We start from the raw sequence: 27,565 nt of genomic DNA, 5'->3' as shown, positions 1-27,565 counted from the left end.
TAGAACAGTGTTTCACTCTGAATCTTTTTTTGTATGGAGCAGGTTGATTGGAAAGTTGTTAAATATTGTGTAAAAAGAATTCAAAGCTAAGTCAGAGTTACATTTTTTCCATGTCAGAGTGATGCAAAACATTTAAAAAAAATGTTCTCATTAAAATGTCTTTTCTTTACTACAAGTGAGTCTGGAGTTTTGGAATATTTCACACACACTTAGGCAAAATATCACTGACATCTAAAACTGCACTAGTGAGGTATTTTAATTGTTTGTTAAACAATCTATCATGGTTGATTTAATAGTATTGGATTTATTTGGTTGAGACTACATAATAATATAGATTAAGCATAGTTCCTATATTCTGTCAGAACATTTTGAAAGACAGTCTAAACTGATGTGGATTCAGGCAGATGGTGGATGGGAAACAGGAAATCTTGTTATTAGATCAGAGCAGGTAAGTAAAATTAAGTGAGGATGGCAGATACCATGCAAAAGTAAAATACTGAAACTTTTTGCTGGACTTGTTACGTAGCTCCATCGCACAGGGAGAAAATAAAGAACTTGGACAACAGAAGTCTAATTAATTACATTAAAATAAATAAATTATATTCTTTATATTTTATTCCATTCTTTGTAAACACTATGAACTGTAGCAACATATCTTCATGCATGTTTCATTTGGCCATCCTGCCATTGCATTCAGACATTACATTACCCAAGTTTAAGTTTAAGTTGACAAAAAGTCCATTTTGGGTAAAAGGCTATATAATACTGTATATAATATCTAATACAAAGAGGGGGAACATCCCATGGACTTGTAATTTGTGATTTAAAATCATGCAGAGACGTTTTTTGTGGCCAGTTGTGCAGGGATGCATGACTGTTGACCTTTACAAGGTTATTCAGTACCGAATCATTTGGTCTACAATTCTAGCCAGACAGAAGAAGACGGTTGCTAAGGCAACAACTTCTCCCTATCTGGGATCCCAATAAACAATATTGTTTAACTCTTCATTTATTTGACACCTGGAGTTACTTTTTGGTTTAAAATGTACATACTATACATAATATGTGATTAGTTTCTAAATTGTAATTCATTATTATAGATAAAACTAGACCAAAGTTTATGAAGCAGTATATTAATTCCACCTTAACCAACTACAATATAAAGTACTGATTAAATAATGGACTGAACTGATTGTGAGAAAAACTCAACAGGAAGACAACACACACTAATACTGGTGATAACTGAACCAAAACCAAATCTTTAAAGAATTTTTAACACAACTAAAAACATTTCATACACAATTTCTTTTGGCTTAATGGGTTCACTGTTTTTCTATTTTCATATTATTTATAAACCTGATGAATGGTTTATAGCGTGAGGTTGGTTACACATGGAAGCACAGATTGTGCCATAGTTTGGTGGTGAGAATTTATCCAGTATCTGTGATTCCAAACTAAATGTTGTCAAATGTAAAAGCAACAAGTAGTAGAAACAGAAGTTGATCATGACGATGCTGTCTGCCTCTCAGTTCCTAGTGTTTTCCACTTGTTTCCTCTTCCCTTGTATTTCTGTCTTGTCCGTCTCTCTTTGTTGACTCCGATTCACCTGCCTGATTACCTCACCACCTGTGGCTCATCATCCAATCACCAGAGCAGTATATAACACTGGTTCAACCTTCCAGACAACACCAGATTGTTCAGTGGGTCCGGTTGAAGAGTCTATTTTGCCTAGAAAGGTTGTGCACTGCATGAAATGACCCAGAAGACTCTAAATGTTAAGGAAAGGTGCTCCAGTGCTTTCTTTCCTATCTCCTTTAGAAAAGGATACACCTGACCATCCTTTATGAAAGGAAAGGAGGTAATACAGTCCCATGATTCCATGGGGCTGCAACATCAACATTTCCTTGACCTCATGATGTTTACCATCCAGGTCAAGGAAAAGTTTTTAGGAAAGGACTTAGGAGGTCTGGACTATTTGAGATCAGGGAAAACTTCTACTAAAAAATGATGATGATGATTGTGATGATGATGAAGTCCCTGACTAGTAGAGATCAGTGCCAGATGGTTTAAAAACACACAGAAAGCTTGTGTTGTGCAGCTTCGCTCTGCTGAGCATGATTCGGGATGGTAGAGGTATTGGCAGGGGAGTGGGAGGAAAAGCAGGTTTGCTTTGTTTTAGTTCAATTCCCTGGACTGGCACTGGCAGCCTGAGTAATTAGTGTAAACTCACATTGTGCATTCTGTTGTGTGTAATCGGATGAGTGTGAAGACAACATTGTGAATCAGTTTTTTTTTGCCTTCCACGCATGGTTCATTTGAAGGTAAAAAAAAATTAATTAAAAAAATACAACCTAAACAGTGGGTCAGATTTCGTCTGGCAGAGATCTTCTGTTTGAAGCCCAAGGACACATTAACAGTCTGGCTTTAGCCCGGCAATCATAGAGGGAAGCAACAGGGGACAGAGGTATGAGGAGAGCAGAGGATCCAGGAAATATTTTATGGTTGGTAACATTTTGATAATTGAATATTGTGACTTTGTAGACTGAGGCGCATTTCATCTTCCCTGCAACCATTTTATCTCTAAAGTTATTATTAATGAAAGGAATGCTGCCAAAAATAATTTTGCAAACCTCCCAGAGGTGATGCTGAGAGAACCACATGCCAAAAAGTATAAAGGCAGAGCACTAAAATAAAGCTGTGGCAGTATCTGTCACTTGTTTTGAGAATATGTAAAAAACAAAGACAAAATTATTTTAACGTCAGTTATGAGAAGAAGATAAAAAGATTTCTTTAAAAGATTAATCTGCTAGTACCTATGATTAAAGGTTACATGACAGGTCCTACAGTTCTGGGAGCAACACACAGCTGTTATCTGTAATCTGTTTAATGAGACAAAAAAAACGAGCATTGTTTGTGTCTTGGTACAACTTCTCCAGAAAAGATGATTTACCAGTTCAAAGTCTTAATGTGTAGCATGGGATTTAATGACGATAATTCATATTATTTCAGATTCAGATAGGACTCAGATTGATACCAAATATATACCACTTGTCCCAACCTGCGCTTCTTGTTGGAAAATCTCTTTCTAAGGTAAAAAACAAATCCGGTTGATTACCTCCACTAATGACAACATACTCACCTAAATCATACACACTGGACCTTTTTTAAAAAAATGTATTTATTTTTTTCATTTTAATGAGATTACACCCATGTCAAGGTTGGTGGACTAAATCTGAACTCAATCCCTGGCGGACCCCGCCACTAACAAAACAAACTAGTGTATAGAGGGTTAATTACTGAATGTAAATACATGTAAGGGTTGTCGCTGGAAAAAACAAACCATGTAGAGTATCAAACTGAGTTTTTTTATTTTTGAAAATCTTAGGGATTATCACTTTATTGTCTATTGTCACTTTATGCAGAGTGCTAAGAAAACAGAAGAAGAGGTAGTAATTTATCAGCATTTTACAGAGAGGAAAAATAGATTTTGAGTGTTTTTTTTGGACTGACATTTAGGTGTCATCCTCAAAAAACAAAGCAGGAAACAGCTGTGTATGAATGTCACTTCAGCTTTTACGTTGCTGCTATATATAAATGTGTTTGCAAAGTTAGTCCAATCCATTCTATCAACATCTACTTAACATCAAATGTTTGCTGGGAAGTAGAGAGCCAAGGGAAACAGAGAGGAGGGAAGTGGGTGGGGAGATATGAAGAGGAGAAGGAGGGGGAAGAAAGGAAACACACAGACAAAGAAACAAAAGAGAATAAAAGGCATCACCAAAGTAAAGCAAAGAGAGGAGCGTTTTTTTTTTTTTTACAGAAGTCATCTTTTATTGCCACGTAAGAAAGTTGTATATAGAACAATGGTGATATACTGTCAGATGGCAAATCAACGACAAAGGAAGAACAAAAATATCCCTGTCATCCCTCCCCAAAATAAAGTAAACAGACAGATTCATAGCAACACTATGATAATATATTTCTTGGACAAAACGTCTGCTATATCTCTTTTTCTAACAATATCTGAATAGTACCAAAATACAGCTTTTTCATAACTTAATTTCACAAATTATAAAGTCAGTAAACAGTAAAAGGACAATGGGGCATCACGGTGCATATTATAAGCTACTGTGCAAACAATAGTGGGAGATGGGCTCTACCATAGAAAATATGCTTTACTAGTCACGCATAAATGCAGTGTTGGGGCCATATGTATCCATATACACATATGCATAAATACCACAAACTGGTCTGGACATCAAAAATAGAAAACTGGATCTCATATTTTTGTATGTAATGCATGATTAACACCAAAATGAGTTAATCAATGAGTTGTTCTATAAAAGGATATGATTACTAATGGATAGTCATATCGTAAATAGCTTATTGATTCTTCAAAGGTAATGGAAAATCCCTCGGCTCTGGACCATAGCAGAGGTCTTTCAGTATTTTTCACATCCACTGTGATTGATATCCTTTCGGTTAATTCTAACAGCAAATATATTTAATATAGGTTCATGATAAAAATCATACATACAGTATAAAGCACACCATAGGAGCAAACCCTTTTTAAAACAGATGTTGAGCGTTACTGGACAACAAACACTGCATCTCCTCTGTCTCTGTGTGCATAAGTAGACAGCTCTGGTTTGGTGAAAACATTGCGCATAAAGACTGATGCTATACAAAGTCGTAAACATAGCTGACGAGAACCCCTTTTAATAATATAGTGATATATTGATTTTTTCTTTTGATCATACAGGCGCCGCTCTTCATAGGCTGTAATGTTAACAACACTATCAAGTAGGCAAAAAGCAACGGTAAAGGATAGAAAAGAAAAGAGTGGAGGAAAATCCAGTAAAAATGTGTGTTTGAGCCCTTTAGTGTCATCCTCGATGTACTGTACATTTCCCACTTTCTCACCATGATAACGCTGCTCTTTCTTCTCTTTAATGAAAAGAGTGTACTAAAGAGAATACTGCATTTTATCTGTAGTGATTAATAGAAAAAAAAAGACTTTCTTCACTACCTCCCCACCAAGAAATGAATATTTACAGACTGCTGCATTGTCCTGATTCATTCACATGAACAATCCATGCTTCACATCTTTAGTTTAAATGGAAATACTCAACAGGAGCTGACAAATACATGTTCCGGTGTATATTGGTAATGGCCAGACCGCCTGAATGAATCAATGATCGATTTAGGAATCTACTGAGCTGCTGCATGAATGATCAATACAAGTCTGCGAGTCTACATGTCTGGAACAAAAGTGTTACAACATAAAATGTGCGTGCGAGGGCCAATAGTCCACTCTGAATCCAAATGGAGCTGCTGCCGTGCACCGCCAACTTTTTGCAATATCAATAATTAATAGCTTTCTCCCCATTGAGTGTTGATATTAAGTCGCTTTTCTCTCTTTTGCACTGTGCCACTGTGGACTGAGTCCCTGTCGCAGCACCAAAGCTCATCCCCACATTTCTCCGGGTTTTGGTGATTAAAGACCACAGTGAGAACTCATAAAGCCCCCCTGGCCACTGATCCCAGTACAGCTCCTTTTCTGTCTCTTATTGAATATTCCTTGTAGAAACTCCACTGTGTGGTTTTTCTCCCGGCAGCTGGCTGCTCTGCTGAACAAGAGAGCTGGATTTCAGCACGACTTGTCTAATGGGGTTGCTTTTTTCAGAGTTAAACCAAGAGAGAAATTCGACCACAGTCCACATTTTCATATCTCACACCTCCTATAACTGCCTCACCCCCTCTGTCACCTGCCTCTTTATATCCCTCAGTGCTTGTGTGGGCCAGTGGGAGTAAAGGCTTTTGTAACTCTCAGTTTTGTCATTTCTAGTACTTGTCAAATTGTATATCGTGAGTTGGTGGGTGGGTGAGTGTGTTAGGTGTTTGCCTTCCAGTCTTGTTTGGAGACATTGCAATAAATTAAAAAAATCTCTTGTCTGCCACTCTTGCTGTTTGCCTTTCTTTGTGTCGCTATGACACAATACGAGTAGGCCCTCCAGAATCTCAATGATAGCTCAACACATGTTCATATGTTTCATCTCTGAGATCAAGATCACAGTGGACCATGCCAGTTTGGGAGAAAAAGGTAGAAGAACATGCAGAAAAATATATAGTACAAAAAAATCATGTAGCATGACATCGATAGGCTGCACGTAGCTCTGGTTTTCATTACAAAACTGGTGTACGACGCAAAGTAAATCCAAGGCTGGTGATTAAATTAAGTGGTTTAAATAAACTGAATTGAGAAATAGGTCTCATGTGTTTCCACATGTTTTATGTGAATTCAGTCAGAATATAGCACATATCAGTAAAAAAACACAATATAATATTAGTTATTAACTCCAGGTCACAGCATATTCAGCCAAAGCTGTAATACCACACAACTTCAGGCTCAGTGCTCGACTGGTCTGATTCTTGTACCTGCCTCTGTTGCTGATCAGTGCGCCAGTGAACTGCTGCACCCTCTAACTTGGGTCTGATTCCTATAATTAGGCCAATTGCACCTCCACTCTTCATTTGACTTTCATTCAGACAGGACAAAAAAAAAACGTTTGAGTTGTGGCAGGCAGTGCACCTACAGTGCAATCAGGACCTGAATGGTTTTGAGCAATGAGTTCACACTGTGTGGTCATTTCTTAAATTTGCAACTCATTTGGCAGTGTCATGGTAGGTATTAAGACACTAAGAGGTGATCACTGACACAATGTTGAATGATGTCAGTTACTACAGCGTGGCCAGCTGGGTCAGTGAACTTTTGATCGACTGGTAGTTTGATCAATAAAAGGCCTGGTCACACCGGAAAGCGGCACAGTGGAAATCTTTTGTGAATTGTGTGGTTGTAGGTAAGTTATTCATAACATCAGCTACTGTCTCCAACTGTCTGCAATCCATGAATCTTTGTGGAGCAGTTTATAATCCAACAGAGGAAGTTAAAGGTCTAGTGTGTAAGATTGAAGCGGCTCTATTTACAGAACATTTTTATTCAAAACTGTTTTCTTTAGTGAATAACCACCTGAAATATGAATTATGTTTATGTTACCTTAGCATGAGCCATCTGCATATATACTGTACAGATGCTAAACTGCCATGTTTCTACAGTAGCCCAGAACAGACGCTCTGGATATGGCCTTTTTTGGTTTTTCACCCATTTCGCAGCCACTGTGCTTTAAGATAGAAAACAGCTTGTGAGGCGAGGTGGTTGCAATCAGCAACTACATCGCTAGGTGCCACTAAACCCTACACACTGGTCCTTTAAATAAATGTGAAAGGCGCCACAAAGCGAATAAGTCACAATAGCATTGAGGGCTTGTTGTTGGTCAACGACGCAAATTCACATTACAAAGTTGACCAACGTTTGAACTCAATATAAAAAAGTAAAAAATGCTAGTGTGACTGGGCCACTGCAATATTTAGTGGGCGGTGATTCAGTCTGTACCCTGTTTATGAGTTTCTGCTCTTGATAGCGGATAGCGGAAAAAGTTGGCATACAGGTAAAGCTACAGTAAAACTGACTACTTGCTGTGGAAAGAAATCCATACTCTATAATCCATGAAGACTGAATGTCTTTGTTGTTGTGGTAAGTACAAGCACTACATTTTATCACCAAACTGTGTTCTCAAAAAACAAGAATATCAAAGATTATATTTTCAATAAATGATGAACACCCGGTGTTCCCGAGCTTCTGCTGGCTCTCCTACTGAGCTGGATGTTTTGAGCGATGCAGACTACCTTTGTCCTTTTGTCTCTGCTGTGGTATTTTTTGTCTGACTGACTCGTCTGATGAAAAATGTCAGACATGACTGCCTCCTGAACCCACTCATCTGTGGCCCTGACCCTATCAACCGTGACCCAGCCAGCGCAGCCAATTCCCTTTCTATCAGGTTGATTTTGGCTGCTACGGCGAGGAAAGAGGTTTTTTTATTTTTTTTTGTTTACCAACTGCTTCCACTGTCCTGCCCTGCCTGTTCCAGTGGCTGCTTTCTGCAGAGCTGAATGAGCTTTAAGGCTGGAGCAATACAGGGGTGACAAGGAGGGTTCATATTTCCACATCTCCGCCTTGCTGGATTAAGTCAATTGGGTCTGATAATGCACATCCTGAGCAAACACTGACCCGCTTCTCAACTCTGTCACAAATAAAACCACCAGCTGTCAAGGAAAGGAGGAAAAGAAATAACAAAATTTACAAAGAATTCCCATTGGATGCAGACAGGTTTATAGGACTGTGAACTTGAATCAGTTTGTTTGTTTGTTTGAGTTTTGACTTTTTTCAGAGACAATAATCGTATGCCAAAATTGGATTCACACACACACGCGCACTCGCACACACACACACACAGACACACGCGCACACACACACAGATGTACAAAAAGTTATAAAGAGTGAAATGTGCGCAGTGTTCAAGAGGACACACTATGGTACAAAACTGCAAACTGAATTACATTTTTTGGCACACAGTATCAATCACTTTTATTTCCTGCTAGAACAATGCACAAGGGGAAACCAATCATGCCTTTCAAGGTGGGGGTGAATTATTATTATTCACTGTCTCATCAGGACTGTACTCCACTATCACAGAAAAGATTCATCACCAACAGCCCTGTCTTTTTGTTTCTCGCAGGTATTTCTGCTCTGACGGGCTTCCACTCAGACACGGAGGGAGCAAAGAAGAAGGGGGGGAAAAAAGAAGTGAAGAAGAAAATGAAAAGAAACAGATTAAGAGAGAAAGGCTATGTATATTTTTTATATATAAAAAGCATAATATCAGTTATCGCTACAAAGGGCCAAGGTCTGGAGTTTCACAGTCTTTCATGTACAACAGGCGCAGTAACAGTACTGACTCTTTGTCTACCTGCTGTGATGACGCCTGCTGCTCGGCACTGTGGGAGCAGAAGGAAAGCAGAGTCCACCCTGTAATATTTCTGTGTCTGTGTGTGTGTGTGTGTGAGTGTGGTAGAGGTGACACATTTTACCGCTCTGATGACTTTTTTTAAATCCTATTCCATGCCTTCAATTTGGTCTCATGTTTCCAGTCATGTGGCCTTCAAGGTAGCGGGGATTCCACAGCATGAGGCGTAAAATATCCCCTCCTGTAGACCCCCTTATCTTATGCTCAGCTGGCTTGTTTCATGTTGTTTCTGGCTTTCGATTCAGAAGCCTTAGAATTAGCCCCATCTTTGCAGCTCAGATCTACATGCAGCCTGGACACACAGTGTACCCAAACTGGGTGCAGCTCTGCTGGAGCTCCCAATAAAATGTGTCACACTGAAATCCAATCGTTTGCCTCAACAGATTGTCATGAGCACCTCTTCCACTTGTATTTACATGCTTTAAAATTTGACAACCAACACCTTTTTGCTTGTTCTCTATCCACAAACATCCTGACAATCTGTCTTTGTAAGTGATACTGCCCCATCGCCTTTTTTTGTGCTTATGCTTCAGTTGTATCTGCACACACATTTCCAAAACACCTCCAGAGATGGTTTAATCAAACCAATCATAATCCCTCCTCACTGTGTCTTGGCTGCGTTCACATTTTAATGTGGATAAGCATGTTGTGATTACAATCTGATCCCTTTTTAAAATGCATCTTAATCGCGAGTGTAAAGAGGGTCTTAGAGGTGGAAGCAGCACTTTAGATAACAAGGTCAAAATGATAACTGTGGCTGCAGCCGCTTATAATCCACATCATTACAAAACAAGTAATATAGGCTTGGAGAAGCCCTTAGAAGATTTGGCCTATTTGTCAGACTCAAGGATTTATTTTTATGTTTGAATCATGTAACCTAGATAGGTTTTTTTTTTCTTTTTCTGGCGGTTGTGATGTTTTTTTGTTTTGTTTTTTTTTAAGCTAAAACTTAAGTACAGTGAGTGATTTAATTAAGCCTAGTTTCTCATGGCAGTGTCTTACATTACCAGTGAGAAAATGTGGTATTTTTATTCCTGTTACACCCACTTTTCACTTTTTTTAGTTTCTTGCGTCTATAATTACAGAAATATAACATCCTATGCAAAATCTGTGCAGAAATGTCAAAAAGCCAAAGCATTTGGTAGATTGGATACATTTGGTCCACTTATTGAAGTAAGTTAGGCATATACTGTTGCCCAGTTGACCTATATTTGATGTATACTGTCTGTGTTCATACATACATAAATCACATTTTTCTGACCCAATTTTTCAATTCAGTCTTTTTTGTCCACACATAGTCTGATCAAGGCCAAATACTGGCCACAGCTACATCAAAACAGTTTGAACATCTAATCACTTTTTAAAATGTTGTGTTAAGAAGTTACTGTGTAAGAAATAGTGTGGCTTTGTTTGAGTTAAACAAACAGGATATAACATATTAATTACCTAGTTTCAGAGGTGCTTGTAGGCGGATATTCTTATTGGACAGAGCTAGGCTAGCTGTTTCCTCGATTTCCAGTCTTTGTGCTAAGCTAAGCTAACAGACTGCTGGTAGCAGCTTAATATTTAACATGCATTTATCTACTTTAAGTCTTGGCAAGGAAGCAAAACACATATTTTCCAAAGCGTCATTTCTTTGTTGTGGAATCTTTTGAAAATAGTTTTCTAATTTAAAAAAAAGTATATATGTGTCCCAAACAGTACCTTTGTTATTGAATGGATGTTGTGGGACATTGTGACTTAGCTGCCATTTCAATTTATTATTTAGGGGTTTTTCTTTGATAGTTTTTTAGTATTGTGATGGTCTGAAGAATATAGTTTTGGGGAAACACTGAACTTTGACAGTGTTTTGAAAGATAACAAATATGCAGAAATTAGATCTGTACATTGATTCTAAAAGTATTGGGACCACTCATCCCCATCCCTCAATCCCATACTGGTCAAACCCTGACATGTGGTATTTCTACAGTATACATTTCTCTGTGTGTGAAAACGTGTCTGCATGTGCATGAATGTGTGGATTTGTGTGTCTGTGTGTGTACGAAAATCGGAGCCTCTGCTAGCTGCAGCATCATCCAGATGCTGCCTTCCCTGCCTCCTTATCCTTTCTTTGGGCCAGCTGTCACCACACAGATGAGATCAGACCAGAACAATGCCAGTGTGACAGCCTCCATTCTCTGTCCTGGAGCCTTGTGGAAAAGGGCGACCTTCAGCTGCAGAGCTTATGAAGGCGCTTCTGAATAGCCACAGTACAAAGCCCTGCATGTCTGCAGTCCAAAGCCCAGCGCCCTCATCGTGTGTCTGTTTCAAAGCCTTCAGGAGATCCGGGGGGTCATAAATGAACGTCATTTCATCCAAACCATTCGACGTTGGGCAGGTGAGCAGAAGTTTTGTTGCCAGGTTTGTGGGAAAACTTGCTGTATTTCTTCTTTCCCATGATGCTTCGGTGCTTTACACTTGATTCCTCATATTGCTTCTCAGGTTTGGTCTGTAAAGCCAGTCCCTCTTAATATCAGCAGTCTCCCACTTTCTCATCCGTGTGTAGTTGCTGTGTAATACTCTGGTATTGTCATCATTACAGAGTAGATATTAGCTGTCAGACAACACTCCAATATCACCACAAGTGTACAGACATCCCTGCTCTGTAGGCTGTTTGAAGTTATGGTAACATGGACGCCATCCTCTTGACAACAAGGGTCTGTTCAGTGATTTGATTGGTGAACTCTCTGTTTGTGAAACGAGGACCACTCAGACACAGTGTCACTGTCTCACCACATTCACCAGTGTACCAACGAGCCACACAAACACACACATAGATCTGACCACCTCAGGAGTTGGTGTCTCAACTCATGACATTACTTGTGCCAACACTCCACATGCATCCTTCCCCCCATTCTCCCTTTCTTCCACTCTCACACAGTCACCTCTGTCTTGCTGTTGGTCACAAAGTAGGGCTGTGTGGGGAGAAAGTGTTGGCTGTGGCTGTGGCCTCTGGTGCTGTGGAGCTGGTTGGGCTCCAGAACGGTACACTGAGGCCTCTTGGGCCCATAGGCCTTCCTCCGGCCCACCGTCTCAGTCCCATCCCAGCCCTTCAACCCTAGCCCCATTGCATGCCCAGCCGCGATTGTGTTGGAACTGTATGCCAATGGGCGGCCCATTGTAGCTGAGCTGGAGCCCATGGCAGCCTCTGCAGCCCTGGAGATGCCCAGGGACGTGCCACCTGGCATTGTCCCTGCCATGTGCGCCAGGGAGGTAGCCCCGAGTCCTGGCGGCTTGCTACTGTGGCTGTGAGCGTGAGTGTGAGAGCTATGAGAGCTGTAGGCAACGTGACCATGGCTGCCTTTGGGTTTGTGGCCATTCGGCTTCAGTCCCCCTCCTCCTCCACCGCCGGCTATGTGCCGTTCTGTTGGGAGGGTGGAGACGGAGGAGATGTTCGGCATCTCAGTGACATAGGTAGCCACAGGCTCAGGAGTCAGTGGACCAAGGGAGGTCATAGGGGTCATGGAGGACATCGGAGCGAGGGAAGTCATGGGGGTCATTGAGGTCATGGGTGTCATAGATGTCATGGGCATCATAGACGTCATTTGGGTCATGGAGGTCATCTGGGTGATGGTAGGGTTCATGGGATTGGAGGTCATTGGGTTAGAAGCCATGGGGTTGGTAGTCATCGGAGGGGTTATTGACGACATGTTGCCCATGGAGGGTCTCGAGTTGCCCATGGGCTGGAGAGGGAGCCCGCCTTTTGTTGGCAGCTCCACCATCAGCCGACGCTTGTAGAGTTCACCGTTGTACTTGGCAGCTGAAAGGAGAGGGACAGAAAAACAGAGCTAATGAAAATGTTAAGTTGACATGAAAAGCAGAGCTGAAATCTTGGGTTAAATCTAAATGAATTCCCTTCCTTCAATTTGGCTGTTTGCTTATAAGACAAGCTTGTCTGTTTTTCTATGTTTTTCTATGAAACAGAAAGAAGAAAATATTGTTATATAGAGTGACTGATAAAATAAAACTTTCTGCAGTTTGCAGGTCAAACTATAAAGTAAGATATGCACATGCAAAAGCATACACACACAAGCAGAAGTTTGGATAGAAAACATCCCATCCCTTTATACTCCCACAGTCTGAACAGGTCATAGAACAGATCCCATAGAACAGATCTGAGAACTTTGTTAGTCAGCCTATCCTCATCCACTGTAACTGACCAAGCAGGGCGTCACGGCTACTGTAAACGCCTGCATATAGAGACCTGTCGTGCCACTGGAGGAGTTAAATCAAAAGGAAAGCCCAGAATGTCTCCTCCACCTCGCTTCTTCTCTTATAAAGCCAAAAAAAAACATCCAGTTTCTGAGTGGTGTGTAGGTATTCACTATGGTAGAAAGAGGAAGAATATCTGGCTGTATGGTGGTCATGTTTTCAACATGGTGTATGTTCCAAGGTGCAAGATTTTAAAAAGACCTTGTTGATTGCTATTTCTAGGGACGAAATCAAGGGTAGTGCACTTACAGGGGTATAATGCTTTCTGTATCTACCTTGGTGTACACAGCATTTGACATGATTTGGTTCTGACAAAAAAGATGCAGAAAAAACATTAGAACATGTACTATACTAGTCGTTCTTCAAACATAGTAGCATGACCTTCATGCTACTATGTTGTACTGTCTGTACCTCACTCTAACCATTGAGTGACAGGACAAAATGTCCTATTCCACATAATATATAACAAGATCCCAAGAATTCCTTGCCATATATCCAGTAGGGTAGGTTTATTCGGGTGCTGTCTTTCTTAAAATGTGTCCTGTATAAACATTTTAGCTTTGTGGCTTATTAAAATACTGCTGCAAAGTGTAACAAGTGGATATGATGCATTATCAGTGCTGTGTTTCTTTAGCCTTGGAGCAGTCAGGTTTAAAGCCTCACATTTCTTCCTTCCTCTGTCAGTCACTGTCACCAAGCTACAGTCTCTCTTATCACTGCGAAAATGTGACCTTTTTTTCCTGTCGAATAACACGTTCACAGTCGAGTCATTACTCTTTAGCCCTTGTTGCCTCCGCGTCCTTGAAGATAAAGTTAACACACTCAGTGAGTTTGCTTTGCCGTTCTAACTATAAATCTAGTTTATCGCTCTGCGAACGGGGAGAGAACTGAGTGAGCAGCCCTGTGAGAGGGGCTTGTGGGTGAGGAAAGGGGTGGAGGGAGAGAAGCATCTCACCCGCCGAGCTGTCGCTAGACCGCCCCTAGGGATCAAACTTGCTCAGGCGACAGGTGAATCAATCCGGCGGCAGTCAGCTCAACAGTGCACACATCCAGCGGTGTACGTGAGTGGAAACGGAAAACACCGCTGTTACGCAGTGTGGGCTCTGCATGCCTCTGCCTGAGAAAGGCCAGCATCCCACAGAGACTAACACGCATTATGCATCAGGAAAAAAAAAACACCAAGAACTGCTGCTCTGAAGTCCTTTACTGCCAATAAAATAATGACCTTATTCCTGCATGTCAATCTGATTTTTATTAGCCAATCAGGCGGTCTACTGCCATGAGACTGAAGGTTCATTAATTTAAAAACGTTTTTAATACGTACAACACATTTCTTTTGACATTTTACAATATGTTTTTGTAGATCAGATCTATTCCTCAAACGTTTTAATATTTTCCATGTGGCAGTGGGTGGATCTCCCTTTCATAGTGTTGCCAACCTACCCAAAAGCATCAATTAGTCTGGGTATCAGTGGAGAGTTTCATTGTCTTATGATGAAGTAAATGTGAGGATTTTCCACTGCAAAGTAAACTCTTAACAAGTGAATGATGCTGTAATATAAAGATATTCGATATTGGCACAGGGTTTGAGATGTAATCTGAAACTGCTTTCTGTAGTACATCAGCTTTTATCTCTGCTGTGGAAATACAGTAATGTCAGGCTAAGAGGCAATTGTAGCACATAAAATTGTCTATTTGAGACACAGGTGCAAATTGCTTGTGCGCTGTTTGAGAATACTTGAAAATGTGGCATCTCATGGTCATAAACATTTTAGGAAGCCAGTATGGTACTTGGAATGACAATGTTGGCAATCTGACGGTAGTCTACCTTGAAATTTCTTAACAATTATTAGATTGATTGCAATGAAATTTTGTAACGAGATAAACAGTTTCCAAATTATTCATCCTAATGACTTTTGTGATCCGATCCCCTAAGTTAAAAGTCCAGTGTATAAGATTTAGATCTACTGGCAGAAATGGAATATAATATTCATTCAAATGTTTTCATTGTGTGTATAATCACCTAAAAATAAGAATTATTATGTCTTGTTCCCTAAAAATTAGCTCATTATATCAACAGAGAGCGAGTCCTCTACCATGAAGTCTGCCATGTACAGTAACCCAGAACAGACAAATTAAACACAGGCTCTACATATGGCCTTTTGTTTTTGCATATTTGTGTGGAGAGGGTGAGGCATGGGAGAGTATTCATTTGGTTGCACCTTCACCGCTAGGTGCCACACTTTAAGGCCATCATGAGGTTGAGAGTTTTGGTTCTTAGTAAAATATCGAACAAACAACTGGAAGGATTGCCACCCACAGTGTCCAGATGATCCTAAAGACTTTGGTGATCCTATGACATCACAAGCAGGCCAACAAAAAAAATGCAAAACTAATGACATTGCTGTTAACCTTAGCCAGCACATGGACATGGACATCAAACATGGAATTTTTTAATTTGCTAAACATCAGTTAACATTGTCATTATGAGCATGTTGTCGTCCTAACATTAGCATGAAGCTCAAAGCACCCTTGTACAACCTCACAGAGCTGCTAATGTTAGACTTTTAGACCTCTTAACGCACCACTTCTCCATGCTGCTGCACTAAAGCAATACACAAAAAAAAAAGCTGAGATTTTCCACCTGTGTTTCATTTTTTAAACTGATTTGCATGTAAAGAGGATTGTAGAAGATGAAATAACAGCTGAGGTGCGAGGATAATTTACATGTTCTCAAATAAATGTGATAATTAATCATTTCATACCGACAAAGTCTTGCAAATATATATGACAGCAACAGGTGGGGTGTGTGGAAGCCTAAAGTGCTTTAACCCCTTCCAGTTTCAGATATTCTATGACTGATATACACATGACAGATTATTATGACTATCCCCAGTTAATGTGGATTTACATGTACGTTGTTGACTGTATGTGAAACACTAACTTATTAGAAGGCATGTTGTAAAGATAGCTTAGATTTATTTTGTGGCAGATTCAGCAGATGTGTGTTAGATATGAGTAATAATTGGTGATCCGTACATGTAGAAGACTGCGTCCTCCTCTGGACTGAGCTACAGGTCTGCATTCAGGGACATTTATTAGGTGGTTTTCGCCTTGGTTGCAGTTAGAATTCGATAAAGTGACCTTATATAGATGCACAGGGGGACAGTGGAGATGGCTATTGATTGACAGAAGTGTGGCTTATCAGCTGGACGGTAGACCTTTGGGAAAGTGGCAGAAGCAATTAAAGAAAAGGAAAAGGAGGTGATTCTGGGGTTTGGGGAAAATGGTGTTGATCTTAGACTTGGTTCCATTTCTCAGGGGGTCAACAGGCAGTGAAAACACCAGAGGAGGAGGAGGAGAAGAAAAGAAAAGTCCATTTGTGTTGCTCAAGATTAGCGGAGCGCAAACAAAGGTGACTTCAAAAAGAGGCACAGCTGGCATTTTGGTTCTGTTTGCTGTCATTTAGTCGCTCTCCCTCTCTTACTCCACACACACATACACGTTTTTCACAGCTTGTGTGTTACGTTTCCATCATTTGACTCACAGTAATGGCAGTTTGCCTCCTGGAAATCCAGGTTTCCTGTGCTGTATATGTGCTATATCTCTGAACAGGTTTCCAATCATTTCATATAGGCTTTGAATACCACTTGTGGAATGGAAATCTGTCAGTCAAGTGTGAGCTAGAGGGGGGAGGCCTTGCCTTCAATTACAGAAATGGAATCAGATATGAGCCACTATAAGGGAGGATCGAGATTAGCAGCCCAATGATTCTTTAAGGAGCGATATGGAGTGTGATGGATTGAGCGGGGAGGGGGAGGATGGGTTCAGGGAGGTGAAGCGGAGATGGTGCATGTGGGAGAGGGAGACAAAAGGAGCAAAAAGAAAAGGTGAGGGGAAAATGCAGAGGAGAGGGGCAGGAGGGGGGTGATAAAGGTGGCGATATGAAAGAAGGAAGAACAGAGGATGGGAAATAGGGAGAGGTGAGCGGGAGGGAGCAGGAGAGAAGGTGAGAGAGAAGAGGGAGGTAACGGAGAGGGAGCTGAACCAAGACATTAAAGGTAAGAAGAGCAAGCGAAGAGATGTGAAAACGGTCTCGGAGAAGTGGTGAAGGGCCACTTTAGATATTGGAAGGAGCTGAAAAGGGGGAAGGAAAGAATATTGACAGACGTGCTGTGATTTCTATATTGCTGCCTGGACCCAATTCAGTTTCCACAAATGTGCAAATTTGCCTCATTGTAAATGAACCAAATACGTATTTTTGCACTTTTATCCCATTAGCTTTAAAAAGTGTACATTTTACAATATTTCCAACATATATCAGAGCCACAGCTTTTTTTTAAATATTGATTGTAATCCCTCCAGACAGTCACTGCTTTCAGAACATGCCAGTATATTATCAAAATTAACTTGCAGAGATTATTAACTGCTTCAGAATAGTATTCACTGACAGTTATCATTTAGTTATCATTGGATAGTTATACAGAAAACATGCTTGGGAACAGGGAAGCGATGGGCAGCATTAAATCTCCTCCTCTGAAAATTAGTTTTAGTGATCCAAATATCCGAAAATCTCACGATTGTCTATTCAAAAGCACTTCTTGGTTGACTAGTTTCTGCACTGTGCGGCAAACTATTCACTTGTGTTTTTAGTCTGCAAACTGGTGTTGCTGAAGGTCGCTGTTAAAAAGAAAAAAAGCAGAAAAGCGTGTAGGAGTTTACAGCTTTTTTATTCCGAAAGGTTAACTGCATCCATTTACAAGTATGATTCTGTCTTCTGCCTGTACGAGAGTAATGAAATTATAGTGTCATTTATTGACCAGCATCAACAACATCTTCTGTAAAACAGAAACTGGTCTACATGCATGTGCTCTGGAGTAACTGGGGGGAAAGAAACAGAAGTTGTGCACTTCGCTGTGTTGCCATTGTGTTATCTCTGCAGCGGTGGAGAGCACTGTTTCTGCTGCAGGAGTAAACAAGTCTGAGTGATGAAACAGATTTGGTCCTAACAGATCTCCACGCTTTGTTAGCCAGAGCTGGAGAAAGGTCTCGTTCAACCCACTATCATTCTGCTATACGGAGAAAAAAAAAACAAAAAAAAAACATGGCTTGTTTGTATAGAGACAGAGCACAATTAAGTCCCACCCACACCGGAGGGGAAAACAATTCATCGCTCTCCGCTGACTTTGTATTGTGTGAAGGGGCTTGTCTCTTCTATCTTCTAACAGACAACAAAAAATACCCAAAAGCTGCTGCATGGTGGGATGCACTAACAACAGGGTAAAGAACCCAAAACTAAGTTTTTATAAGCTGCTGAACCGAAAAAACTGAGTCTTTAAGAAGACGTGAAGCAGCATCAGCAGGAAGAATGGGATAGCATGTTGGATTCTGACACTTAGTATGTCTACATTTTACAGTTTTACAAACCAGAGGCTGAAGCTCTAAAGGTCTGGTTTTGATCTTTGTCGGGGTAAAAGAGAATGTTACGTTACTCAATCGAACTGTTGTAAATATTAAAGAATTTCACTTCTTGCTATCCAGTCAGAACATTTCTCCAAGAAAAACAAGCAAGTCAAGGCGACAGGACACGATATTGAGATTGTCAGTATACATTTTCTTTCTCCATCTCAGTGCTAAAATGCTGAAATGTTTTAGCTTGCTTCAGGCTTTTTTTGTTGTTGTTAGCATTTCAGCCCTTGGTTGCATATTGTGGTGTCCCATTATACACTAAGAATGGGTTTTTCAAGTATAAAACATCAGGGGTCCACTTAAACTAGAATGCATATAGATTTGCTTATTCAGACAATGTGAATATTTCAGTAAGAGAGATGGAGTAGATGTATTTTTAAGGACTGAGGTCATTTATTTTTATAAAATGTTTGGAATATTTCATGTTTGTTGATTCCCAGACAATAAACTGTAGGTTTGAGACTGCTTTTGAGCAGCAAACTATATCCCAGAGCTTTAAAGGAACAATACATCTTTAGAATAACTGCTTAGAGTACTGAATTTTCTTTTTAACAAATCCAAATAATCCTACTTGAATTCGTCTTCCCCTTTTACCTATTTCCCATCGACCTTCCTCTAATTTCCCTCCAGTTAGAGATTTCCTACATTTCCCAAAATGCCACCCTCAATCCTCAGAGCATGTGCTGCATCCATCTGTTGGTTTAATGTGCTGTGAGATGAAAGGAAAGCTGTAGCCTAACATCAGAGAGCCAGGTTTTCCAGTTGAGAATCAGTGAGGTTACGTCCCTTATTCAAACTGCGATGTGTCTCGTGGCTGCACTGCACTCTGATCTACTGAAGCTCCCGTCATCAGGGAATATGGCATCTCTTCTTCTCCTGCGATAGATTTCTCCTCTCCTTGTTGAATATTGGTGCAAAATGTTGAGCTGAGAAAGAATCCCTTTGTTCTTTGATCCTCAGGGGACCGACAGCGAGACGTCTTCCGTTTGGCGTTATAGATAACTGAACAATTTTTTGCAATCAAACACAGTTGTAGCTGTGCTGAAAAAAAATACTGCCTGATGTCTATGTTTAGCAAGTCAGATGGGATTTATAAAAATACACCACCACACAATAAAAAGATGCCAGGGTCCAGGACTCACGATGACAGTGTTAATCATAATTTTCGTTGATGTTCTCGCATGCTGGCTTTCCTTTAAGCTCACAGATGATGTGTCCACTTATCACTTATTATTCATCTGTTTTTCTGTTTTCATTTTTGCTGGCAATTACATAAACTGCTACCACAATTACACAACATCTCCTTGTTTACACACAAAGGACACAAAGCTGCACTGACAATAAACAGTTGTGATAATCTATTACTGTAATGTGTCTAGCGATGAGTCAGTGCCCTCTACATGCACTGTGAGCAAGGGAATAGCATCCAAATTAACAGAGAAAGTTCACACCTACATTTGTCAACTGGACTAAATATTTAACTTTCTGCTGCTTGGCAGGCTTTTCAAAGACGAACTCTGTCTGAATTTTTTCAAATAAAGGACACAAATGCAGACAAATAGAACCTTGTGACTGTTTCTACAGATCTCTAGATCTGTTACCTGGTGCGAGTGGGCTGAATTTTAAATCAAGTGAGGGCAGGGTACCTGTCTAGCGTAAACAAGCTGACAGACACACGCTAAAAAATTCACAAGTCAATCCCGAATGAGTTCAGGTTATGAAATAGTGATGCCGCTGCCAATAACATATGGGCACGCTGAGGCAAATTCAAACCAGCTGCACCGGCAACAGAGCTCATTGAATTTGGTGGCGTGCATTAGGCCGTCGAACAGCTTGATAAGCGGGCTCCAGTTTGGTAGCGCAATCAATAACACCTGTCAAATCTGCCTGCAGGTCTGCTTTAGTTTAGTCACTTCATTCCCGGACACCTCTGGAAAGAAATTACCTGCTGCCCTTTTTTTGCCTGCCAGATCAGAATGGTGACACGGCTAACAAGAATAAGGGAAATCCCAAGATTCATTATGACAGTGATGCACCCTGAACAAACACTGCTGTAAATAAAAAACTGTGTGGTTTTTTTTTAATACATCAATCTTAGGCTGTAAAAAAAAGAAAAAAAATAAACTCCTCTGCTCTTAAGTTTGTCTTAAAATTTAAATATAAGTGAGATAATAAGAGAATTTGACAGATACTCACCCACAGCCTTCAGGGAGGCGTACTTGTTCATGTCCTTGTTTTGCTGATGCTGCTGCTGCTGTTGCTGCTGCTGTTGTTGCTGCTGTTCGTAGACGTGAGTCAGCTGGCTGAGGGCAGGGTACGGGTGCTGCTGGCCCATGTTTGAGCCTGGTCCCACGTTGTTGTTGATCTGACCACCCTCTGTGGACAAGAAGACATGATGATTACAATCAGGTCTTGTAATCTTGTGTCAGATCTTCACATTTCCCAGTGTCCACAAACACAACCATGCCTTTTTTTTTCTATACAGGGCTATCTGGTGCTTGAAATGACACATTAACATCCATTCATATCGAAACCATCAACTGATGGACTCTTGCCATCATCCTACAGCTGCAGCCTATTGTATGTCATGCTGCCTAATACACTTTTGGACACAGTCCAGATTCTATACCGATAAGCTGCATCTGCTGTCTATTACATGAAATTGTACCAGTAATTGTACCATACATGTCAGCATACTTCCAGTATGTCAGCGTTAGAGCTGGAACACTGATCTCCCAGTATACAAAGGTAACATCCTAAACCCTCGATTCATGTACTGTGTGAGAATTCTCTGAACATTCAGTCTAGATGAGGACTGAAGAATTTCCAATGAGTTTAAAATGAAACTTTAGAATATATTCATCTTATCCCAGGGTCATAAAGGATGATTTAAAAACAGAAATCTAATGATAATGCATCGATGTGTTTTTAGTTCTCAAAATGTCGAGCAGACAGCTTGATTTGATCTGTTTTTCTGGGTATCATCTTGGCTGTCTTTCCATCTTTATAGTGCTGACTTGAAGTTAATTCCACTGCACTGGTCCTGTCACTTGCAACCATTTCAGCATGTTGTTTTGGGTGTTTGAGGAACATTCGCTTTATGTTCTGCACTCAATGCTCCAAATGCTAATCAGCCCTACTGCTTTGATTTAGGGATGAAAGTCTGCCTGTCTGATTAAGCTACTTGATGAACCGTCTGCAGAGTTTACAGATTGTTCTCTGATTTCTCTGCTTTGTTCACGTAATTGGAAAAAATATTTCACCACACGGCTGATCTGTAACCTAACACTTAGAAAAGCAACTAGCAGAAATAGGTGAAAAGCTCATAGGCGGTACAGTAGTCGCACAGAAGTGCGTATATCAGCTTTTGATGTAATCTGTGGTGTTGAAATGTGTTAAAGCTGATATTTTTGAGCCCTTATTTTCCTTAGTTGAGCTACACCACAATCTTTCTACGTTTCTTTTGTCATTACTATCTATTAGTATGTGAAGATGTTTCATTTTCATAAGGAATAAACTCTATTTTGGCCACCTGCTTATGGTGTAGGAAGTAACAGCTGTCTTTAATTAATTACAGTACCCTAGATGCAAAATTTACTAACTGTAATGTGTTCCCATAATTAAATAAGCAATAATTAAATTTCAAAAGGTGTGCAGAGTCTACTCACTGTAGCACCTACAGCTAGAAATAACACAGTGGATTCAAATTGCTGCCTCTAAACTACAGTGAGTCATCATTAAACTGTATGTTCTGATTTTGATTAGAAGGAAATCAGTCCCCAACACATTTTTAAAAGTATTCTTCTAAAACATCGCCATAATTGATTAGTCAATGGATTAACATTCTTCCACAACTGCACCTAAAAAGCTGCACCTCCTCTGCAAGACACCGAAACCAGATGGCAGGATAACACATCCACGAGTGTACAGATGGATATGAAGGCCGGCAGCTCGACAGAGTTGTACGAGAGCGGCAGGGAAGTGTATCAGAACTGCACAGTCTGACTTTAAAGCACAGCCGAATGTTTAAATATGGCTGGAAATGTAGAGGACACTCTCTCCAACATTGTTCTCTCGCTGTGCTGGTCCTGACAGATAATTGCAAATTCCTGTAACCGAAGACAGAAGTATCCTTGCTAAGTGAATACATTCTTTTCAAAGCCCCAACACTGCCACTTGATAGTTTGTGAAGTATGAAGAAGTTAAGAGGCAAGAGGAAGAAATGAGAGGGAGAAAGGTGAAAAAGGAATGAGGATGGATAAAGAATGGAGAGAGAGAAAGATGGTAGAGAAACAAAGGGGAGAGACAGTAAAAGATCTTAACACCATCCTTTAAACACAAATTATTCCTCCCCTCCTTCTCCTTTCAGCCCTCTTATATGTGCTCAGACAGATGGCCTTTTGTTGCTCCACAGCAACAGAAGTGGAAATTGTGCGGCCACAACCCGGCAACATTGATTTCCTCCACCATTTTCTCCTTGTTTCATCTCAGCTGTGCATTGTTCAGCCACAAGGTCCGCTCAGAGGCCTTAAACCTGTGTAGCCCAACTGTCAGGGCAAGGCAAGTTGTGTTGTTACTAATTAATCACTTAGCCCTGGCACTGATTCAAACCACACACAGTGACTGACAAGGTAGAGAAAGACCGGAGACAATTAAAAAGAGCATCAAAGTGAGAGACAGTGTAAGGCCGTGTAGAAGAAAGAATAAGAGACTCCCCAATGTGATGAAATGTCCCATGGTGCTCGGTGAAAAGCAGCAGACATGTGATGTAAGTTTATATAGATGAATGACTCACTGAAGGCCGCTTAAATGTAGGCTAAGTAAACTGAAAGAAGGGTTTAGATACATTGTAGAGATGGAGCTGAGACACTTTTCTGTCCTTAATTTAATAGAATCTCTCAAAAAACAGCACTCACCGGGGTCACAATGAAAGCAGACCCACTGCTTTATGTTTCATAGGAGCCCAAAATGGCCGGCATGAGGTCACCAATTTTCTCATTTCATAATGGATTTTGTCTGGTTGCTGAGCACAATTGTGAAATTCAATATACCATCAAGGCACAGGTACATCTCCTTGTTTTCAGGCCATGAACCGGTTTGCAGTGAATCCATGAACAGTTGGCAGATCAAAATTGCAAAACTCACAGTTACGTAAAGAGGAAAAAAAACAAAACAGCGACTGTATGCAAATATTTTATGTTAATAAATAAAAATAATATACCACAGAGAATCTAATCGCATTGTATTTAGCTGGACTCGTGTGTGGTCTGCCAAGTTGGCTGGCTGTTGGGGATGTGACAAGCTGGCAAATCAGATTATACAGTCTCACTGAAGCACAGACAAACATCTGGTTACAACTGTGATGCAGTTTGGCTTAAAGCAACAGTTTGGGAAACACACTTATTCTCTGTCTGCCGCAGAGGTAGATGAGAAGATTGATACCACTCTCATGTATCATAAATATCATAGCAGCAGGTTAGTTTAGATTAGCATAAAGATTGAAAACAGGAGGAAACAGCTAGCCTGGTTTTGTCAAAAGGTAAAAAAGTCACACTGTGAAAAAAGAAGGTTTTACAGTAAGAAACTGGCAGCTGTGGTTGCCAGGATTTTACCATACCAAATATGGTATAACCTTTTCTAATATTACAGTAATAGAATATTAGAACTGTTGATTTCATGTTCATGGTTGGTGTTTTATTCCATAATTTAAAATGTGTGTAGATTTTCCTGCCAAGCCATGGCAGTAAAAAAACGTAAAATATGCAATTAAATAATACAGTGTTTTACTGTACAATGAACAGTCTCTAATATAAAATACTACTATATTCTGTATAAATTCCCTTAAAATGCCATATAAATAAAGATTTTGTAATATCACTTATATTGTATACAGTAAAACAGTGATAATGATGACATATATTACAGGCATTTACAGTTATTTACCGTAAAATCTACATTCAACATGCACAACATGTAGCTAATTTATTTAACTCATGCCTTTCTACAGAGCTTGGCTACCTGATTGTAGTCTTTGTGCTAAGCTATGCTATCTGTCTCCTATAGCTCCACATTTAGTATACAGACATGACAGCCATCTAACCCTCTACCTGAAGGCTAATAAACATATTCATAATGTTAATCTGTCCCTTTAAACCTTCCCTTTACTTTCCTCAGTTTGTGTTTTTGTTTATAAAGAGGTGTGTTTGGGGTGGGTGGTTGTTTTATTGTGTGAAGCACTTTGTATGAAAAGTGCCACATAAATAAAGTCTGATTGATTGATTTAAACCTTAGTGGGAGCAATGGCATTTTAAAACACATTCAAAGGCGCAGTGTTCATTAGGCTCCCATAATCATTTTAATTATCTCCTGCTGCAACTTCTCCATGATGGCTTGAAGTATTAAAGCATTTAACAGATTAAAAATAATAGAGACAGAGACATAACAATGAGCGTGCCGGTCCATAATTTGCCTGTAATACCCTCTTTTTCATCAAGCACCATCCAGCAAAAAGTTGGATTCACATTTTCCATTTTCCGTAGTTTGAAAGAACCAAACTCAAAAGCAAGTCAACACCTCACGAAGGCTCAAAGTAAGAACAGCAATTTATACAAGAAACTGCAGCAGTGCTGATAGTGTTGGATGGTCGCAATAGGTGTACTAAGGGATTTATGGGACACTCTGTATCCATTTTGGGAAGAACATTTTCTGCAGTTTATCACATTATACCACAAAGTGATTCTGTCCACAAAACATGCAAAGCTGTCCCCTAAGAGGCATTCTTTACCAATTCATCTATTGCTAATGCATGTTATCCAAGATATGAATTAATGTTGTTTTCTGCTTCTCAATGTGAATCACACTGTCTTTCAGTTTCCACTATTTATTCTAATACGTTCTCTTTCAGAGGGAAAAACAATCCACATTCTCTTCTCCTCTACTTGTAGAGAGTGCTACAATTATTTCAGGTTCATAGACACACTTTCATTAGCTCTCTTTACGCACCCAATTGATAAGGGTAACGAAATGATATGAAAACCACTGCCTGGTGGGGAAGCCCAGCTAACAAACTCAGCTAACGTTAGCTAACAGCAGCTATAATTCACAGCGGTTTATTTTCTGTAAATCACAGAGAACTGATGCAGAGTAGCCAGAGGATATTAGAGAGAAACCATTTTCTCCATAAAATATGATCCAGTTTTACCAAAATCAGTGAAATAGTTGGTGGTGTATGACTTAAAGCAGTTCTTGTGGGTGGAAATACTCAGAGCACAAAGTTACATATACAGAAACAGACAAACGAGGCACAGAGTGGGAATCACAGACACGCCATTCACCTGATTACAAGTCAAAATTACATCAAAATGACTTCAAACCTGTTATTCTATGGTAGAATAGTTACGCAATGTTGCATGTGTACAAAATCCTCAGTTATCCTACTGTTTTCTGCTTCTGATCCATCTTCGCAAAAAAACCTCTCCCTGCATTTTCTTAGAAAAAGACGACACACACTCACATACGAGTAAAAACAAACACAACACCCAGGTGTCATCATGCCATGAACCCATTCAACAAGATGACTGACAGCTGTCACCAGGATGCCCATCAGGATGATAAAACAGAAGGAATCTGCCGGTGTGGTAGCCTCACCAAACTGAACCAAAACACACCGATCCTCCAAGGTCACCACAGTCTTTTAAATTTAATCTTCATAGCCAGCACGTTTTCACTTCCCATTTCCCAAAGATTAGGACAGCAGCAAAACACAAAAAAGCAAGATAAATTGGATATATTTAATAATCAACTTGACAAATAATGAAGTCCATTTTGTTTTTTGGTATTAGGACAAACAAAAGACAAAGCTTAGATCTCAAATAACGCTTTTCTACATCCTAATCTAAAATGAACAGCCACACAATGTCTGCCTCGTTGTATTCTTTCTGTGTTTTTACTTGAAATTTCAACAAAGCTCTAGGAATACAACTGGCACATACACAGTCGTGGCAACAGAATAATAATAAATATGTTGCAAGTGAAACGTCCACTATGTTCAATTAAGAAAAAAAGAAATTCAAGGAACATGATCAATAAATTTGATCAATAAAGTTCAATAGATATTCTGGAGCCTGATTGTATATAAAAATATTGTTTATGACAAAGCCCATTAGATATGTTCATCTAAAAACTAAAGCTTTTTTCCTTTACTGAAACCTAAATGTACTGAAAATGACATACTGCTAAACATATCTTGTGTAATAGACAGTCAGGACAATGTACAGTATGTTGATCAGATGGAGTTCTGCAGTGGTTTTACGGTAAAACTTTAATACTGTAATGCATTCCTTCTGTTCATTTTGTTCCATTTGTATGAAGACTTTTCAAATGAAAGATTCAGAAGGCCTTTAAAACTCCTAATTAAATTTTGATAATCTGCTCTCGGGACTTCCCTTAGTGCCTTCAAAATAAAAGACTGACAATCCTAAAAAGTGACAGTCCAATCCTCTCTCTCAACTAAAATTCGGCGCTCTATAATTTAGTCTTCTAAATTTTGCAGCCTTCCACCTATGTGCACTTCAACACCGGGACATGAAAGTCTTATTTTTCTAAGGGGAACAACACTTGCCTTTGTTCTCTCAAGAAGCAATTTCAGATGCCATTGAAAATATTTATTGTTGCCTGCAAATGTAATCCTATAAGGGAACATAATACTTATACTACCAAGAGCAAAGTGGCTGCATTGGCACAGCAGGGAGTCTCATTGCTGCATTGGCCACATAAAAGTGCAAGTACAAATACACAGTAGAACATTTTAGGGGGTATCTCATAGCAGTGCACTGATGAATGAGGTAGAGGACAAACTACAGTCTAGATAGCCACATAAAAGTTAAGTGTACTGTATATTAAAAATAGTTTCACTGCTTTAC

At 39.9% G+C, this 27,565-nt stretch overlaps 1 protein-coding gene across 2 annotated transcripts in view; it reads right to left on the bottom strand.

The window, feature by feature from the left end:
• Positions 1-7,104: 7,104 nt before the first annotated feature.
• The window catches only part of shisa9a (shisa family member 9a), a 47,843-nt gene continuing 27,382 nt past the window's right edge, over positions 7,105-27,565 (bottom strand). For both annotated transcript variants that reach the window (XM_019261952.2, XM_019261953.2), the window contains exons 3-4: positions 20,841-21,020; positions 7,105-12,723 (exon numbers count right to left, since the gene is read on the bottom strand). In XM_019261952.2, the coding sequence (XP_019117497.1) occupies positions 11,837-12,723; positions 20,841-21,020 (1,067 nt within the window). In that variant the 3' untranslated portion in view covers positions 7,105-11,836. The remainder of the gene's footprint in view (positions 12,724-20,840; positions 21,021-27,565) is intronic.

This window comes from Larimichthys crocea, chromosome XVI (assembly GCF_000972845.2).
Source record: "Larimichthys crocea isolate SSNF chromosome XVI, L_crocea_2.0, whole genome shotgun sequence".
Classification (NCBI taxonomy): domain Eukaryota; kingdom Metazoa; phylum Chordata; class Actinopteri; family Sciaenidae; genus Larimichthys; species Larimichthys crocea.
This window is presented reverse-complemented; position numbering and strand designations above follow the sequence as displayed.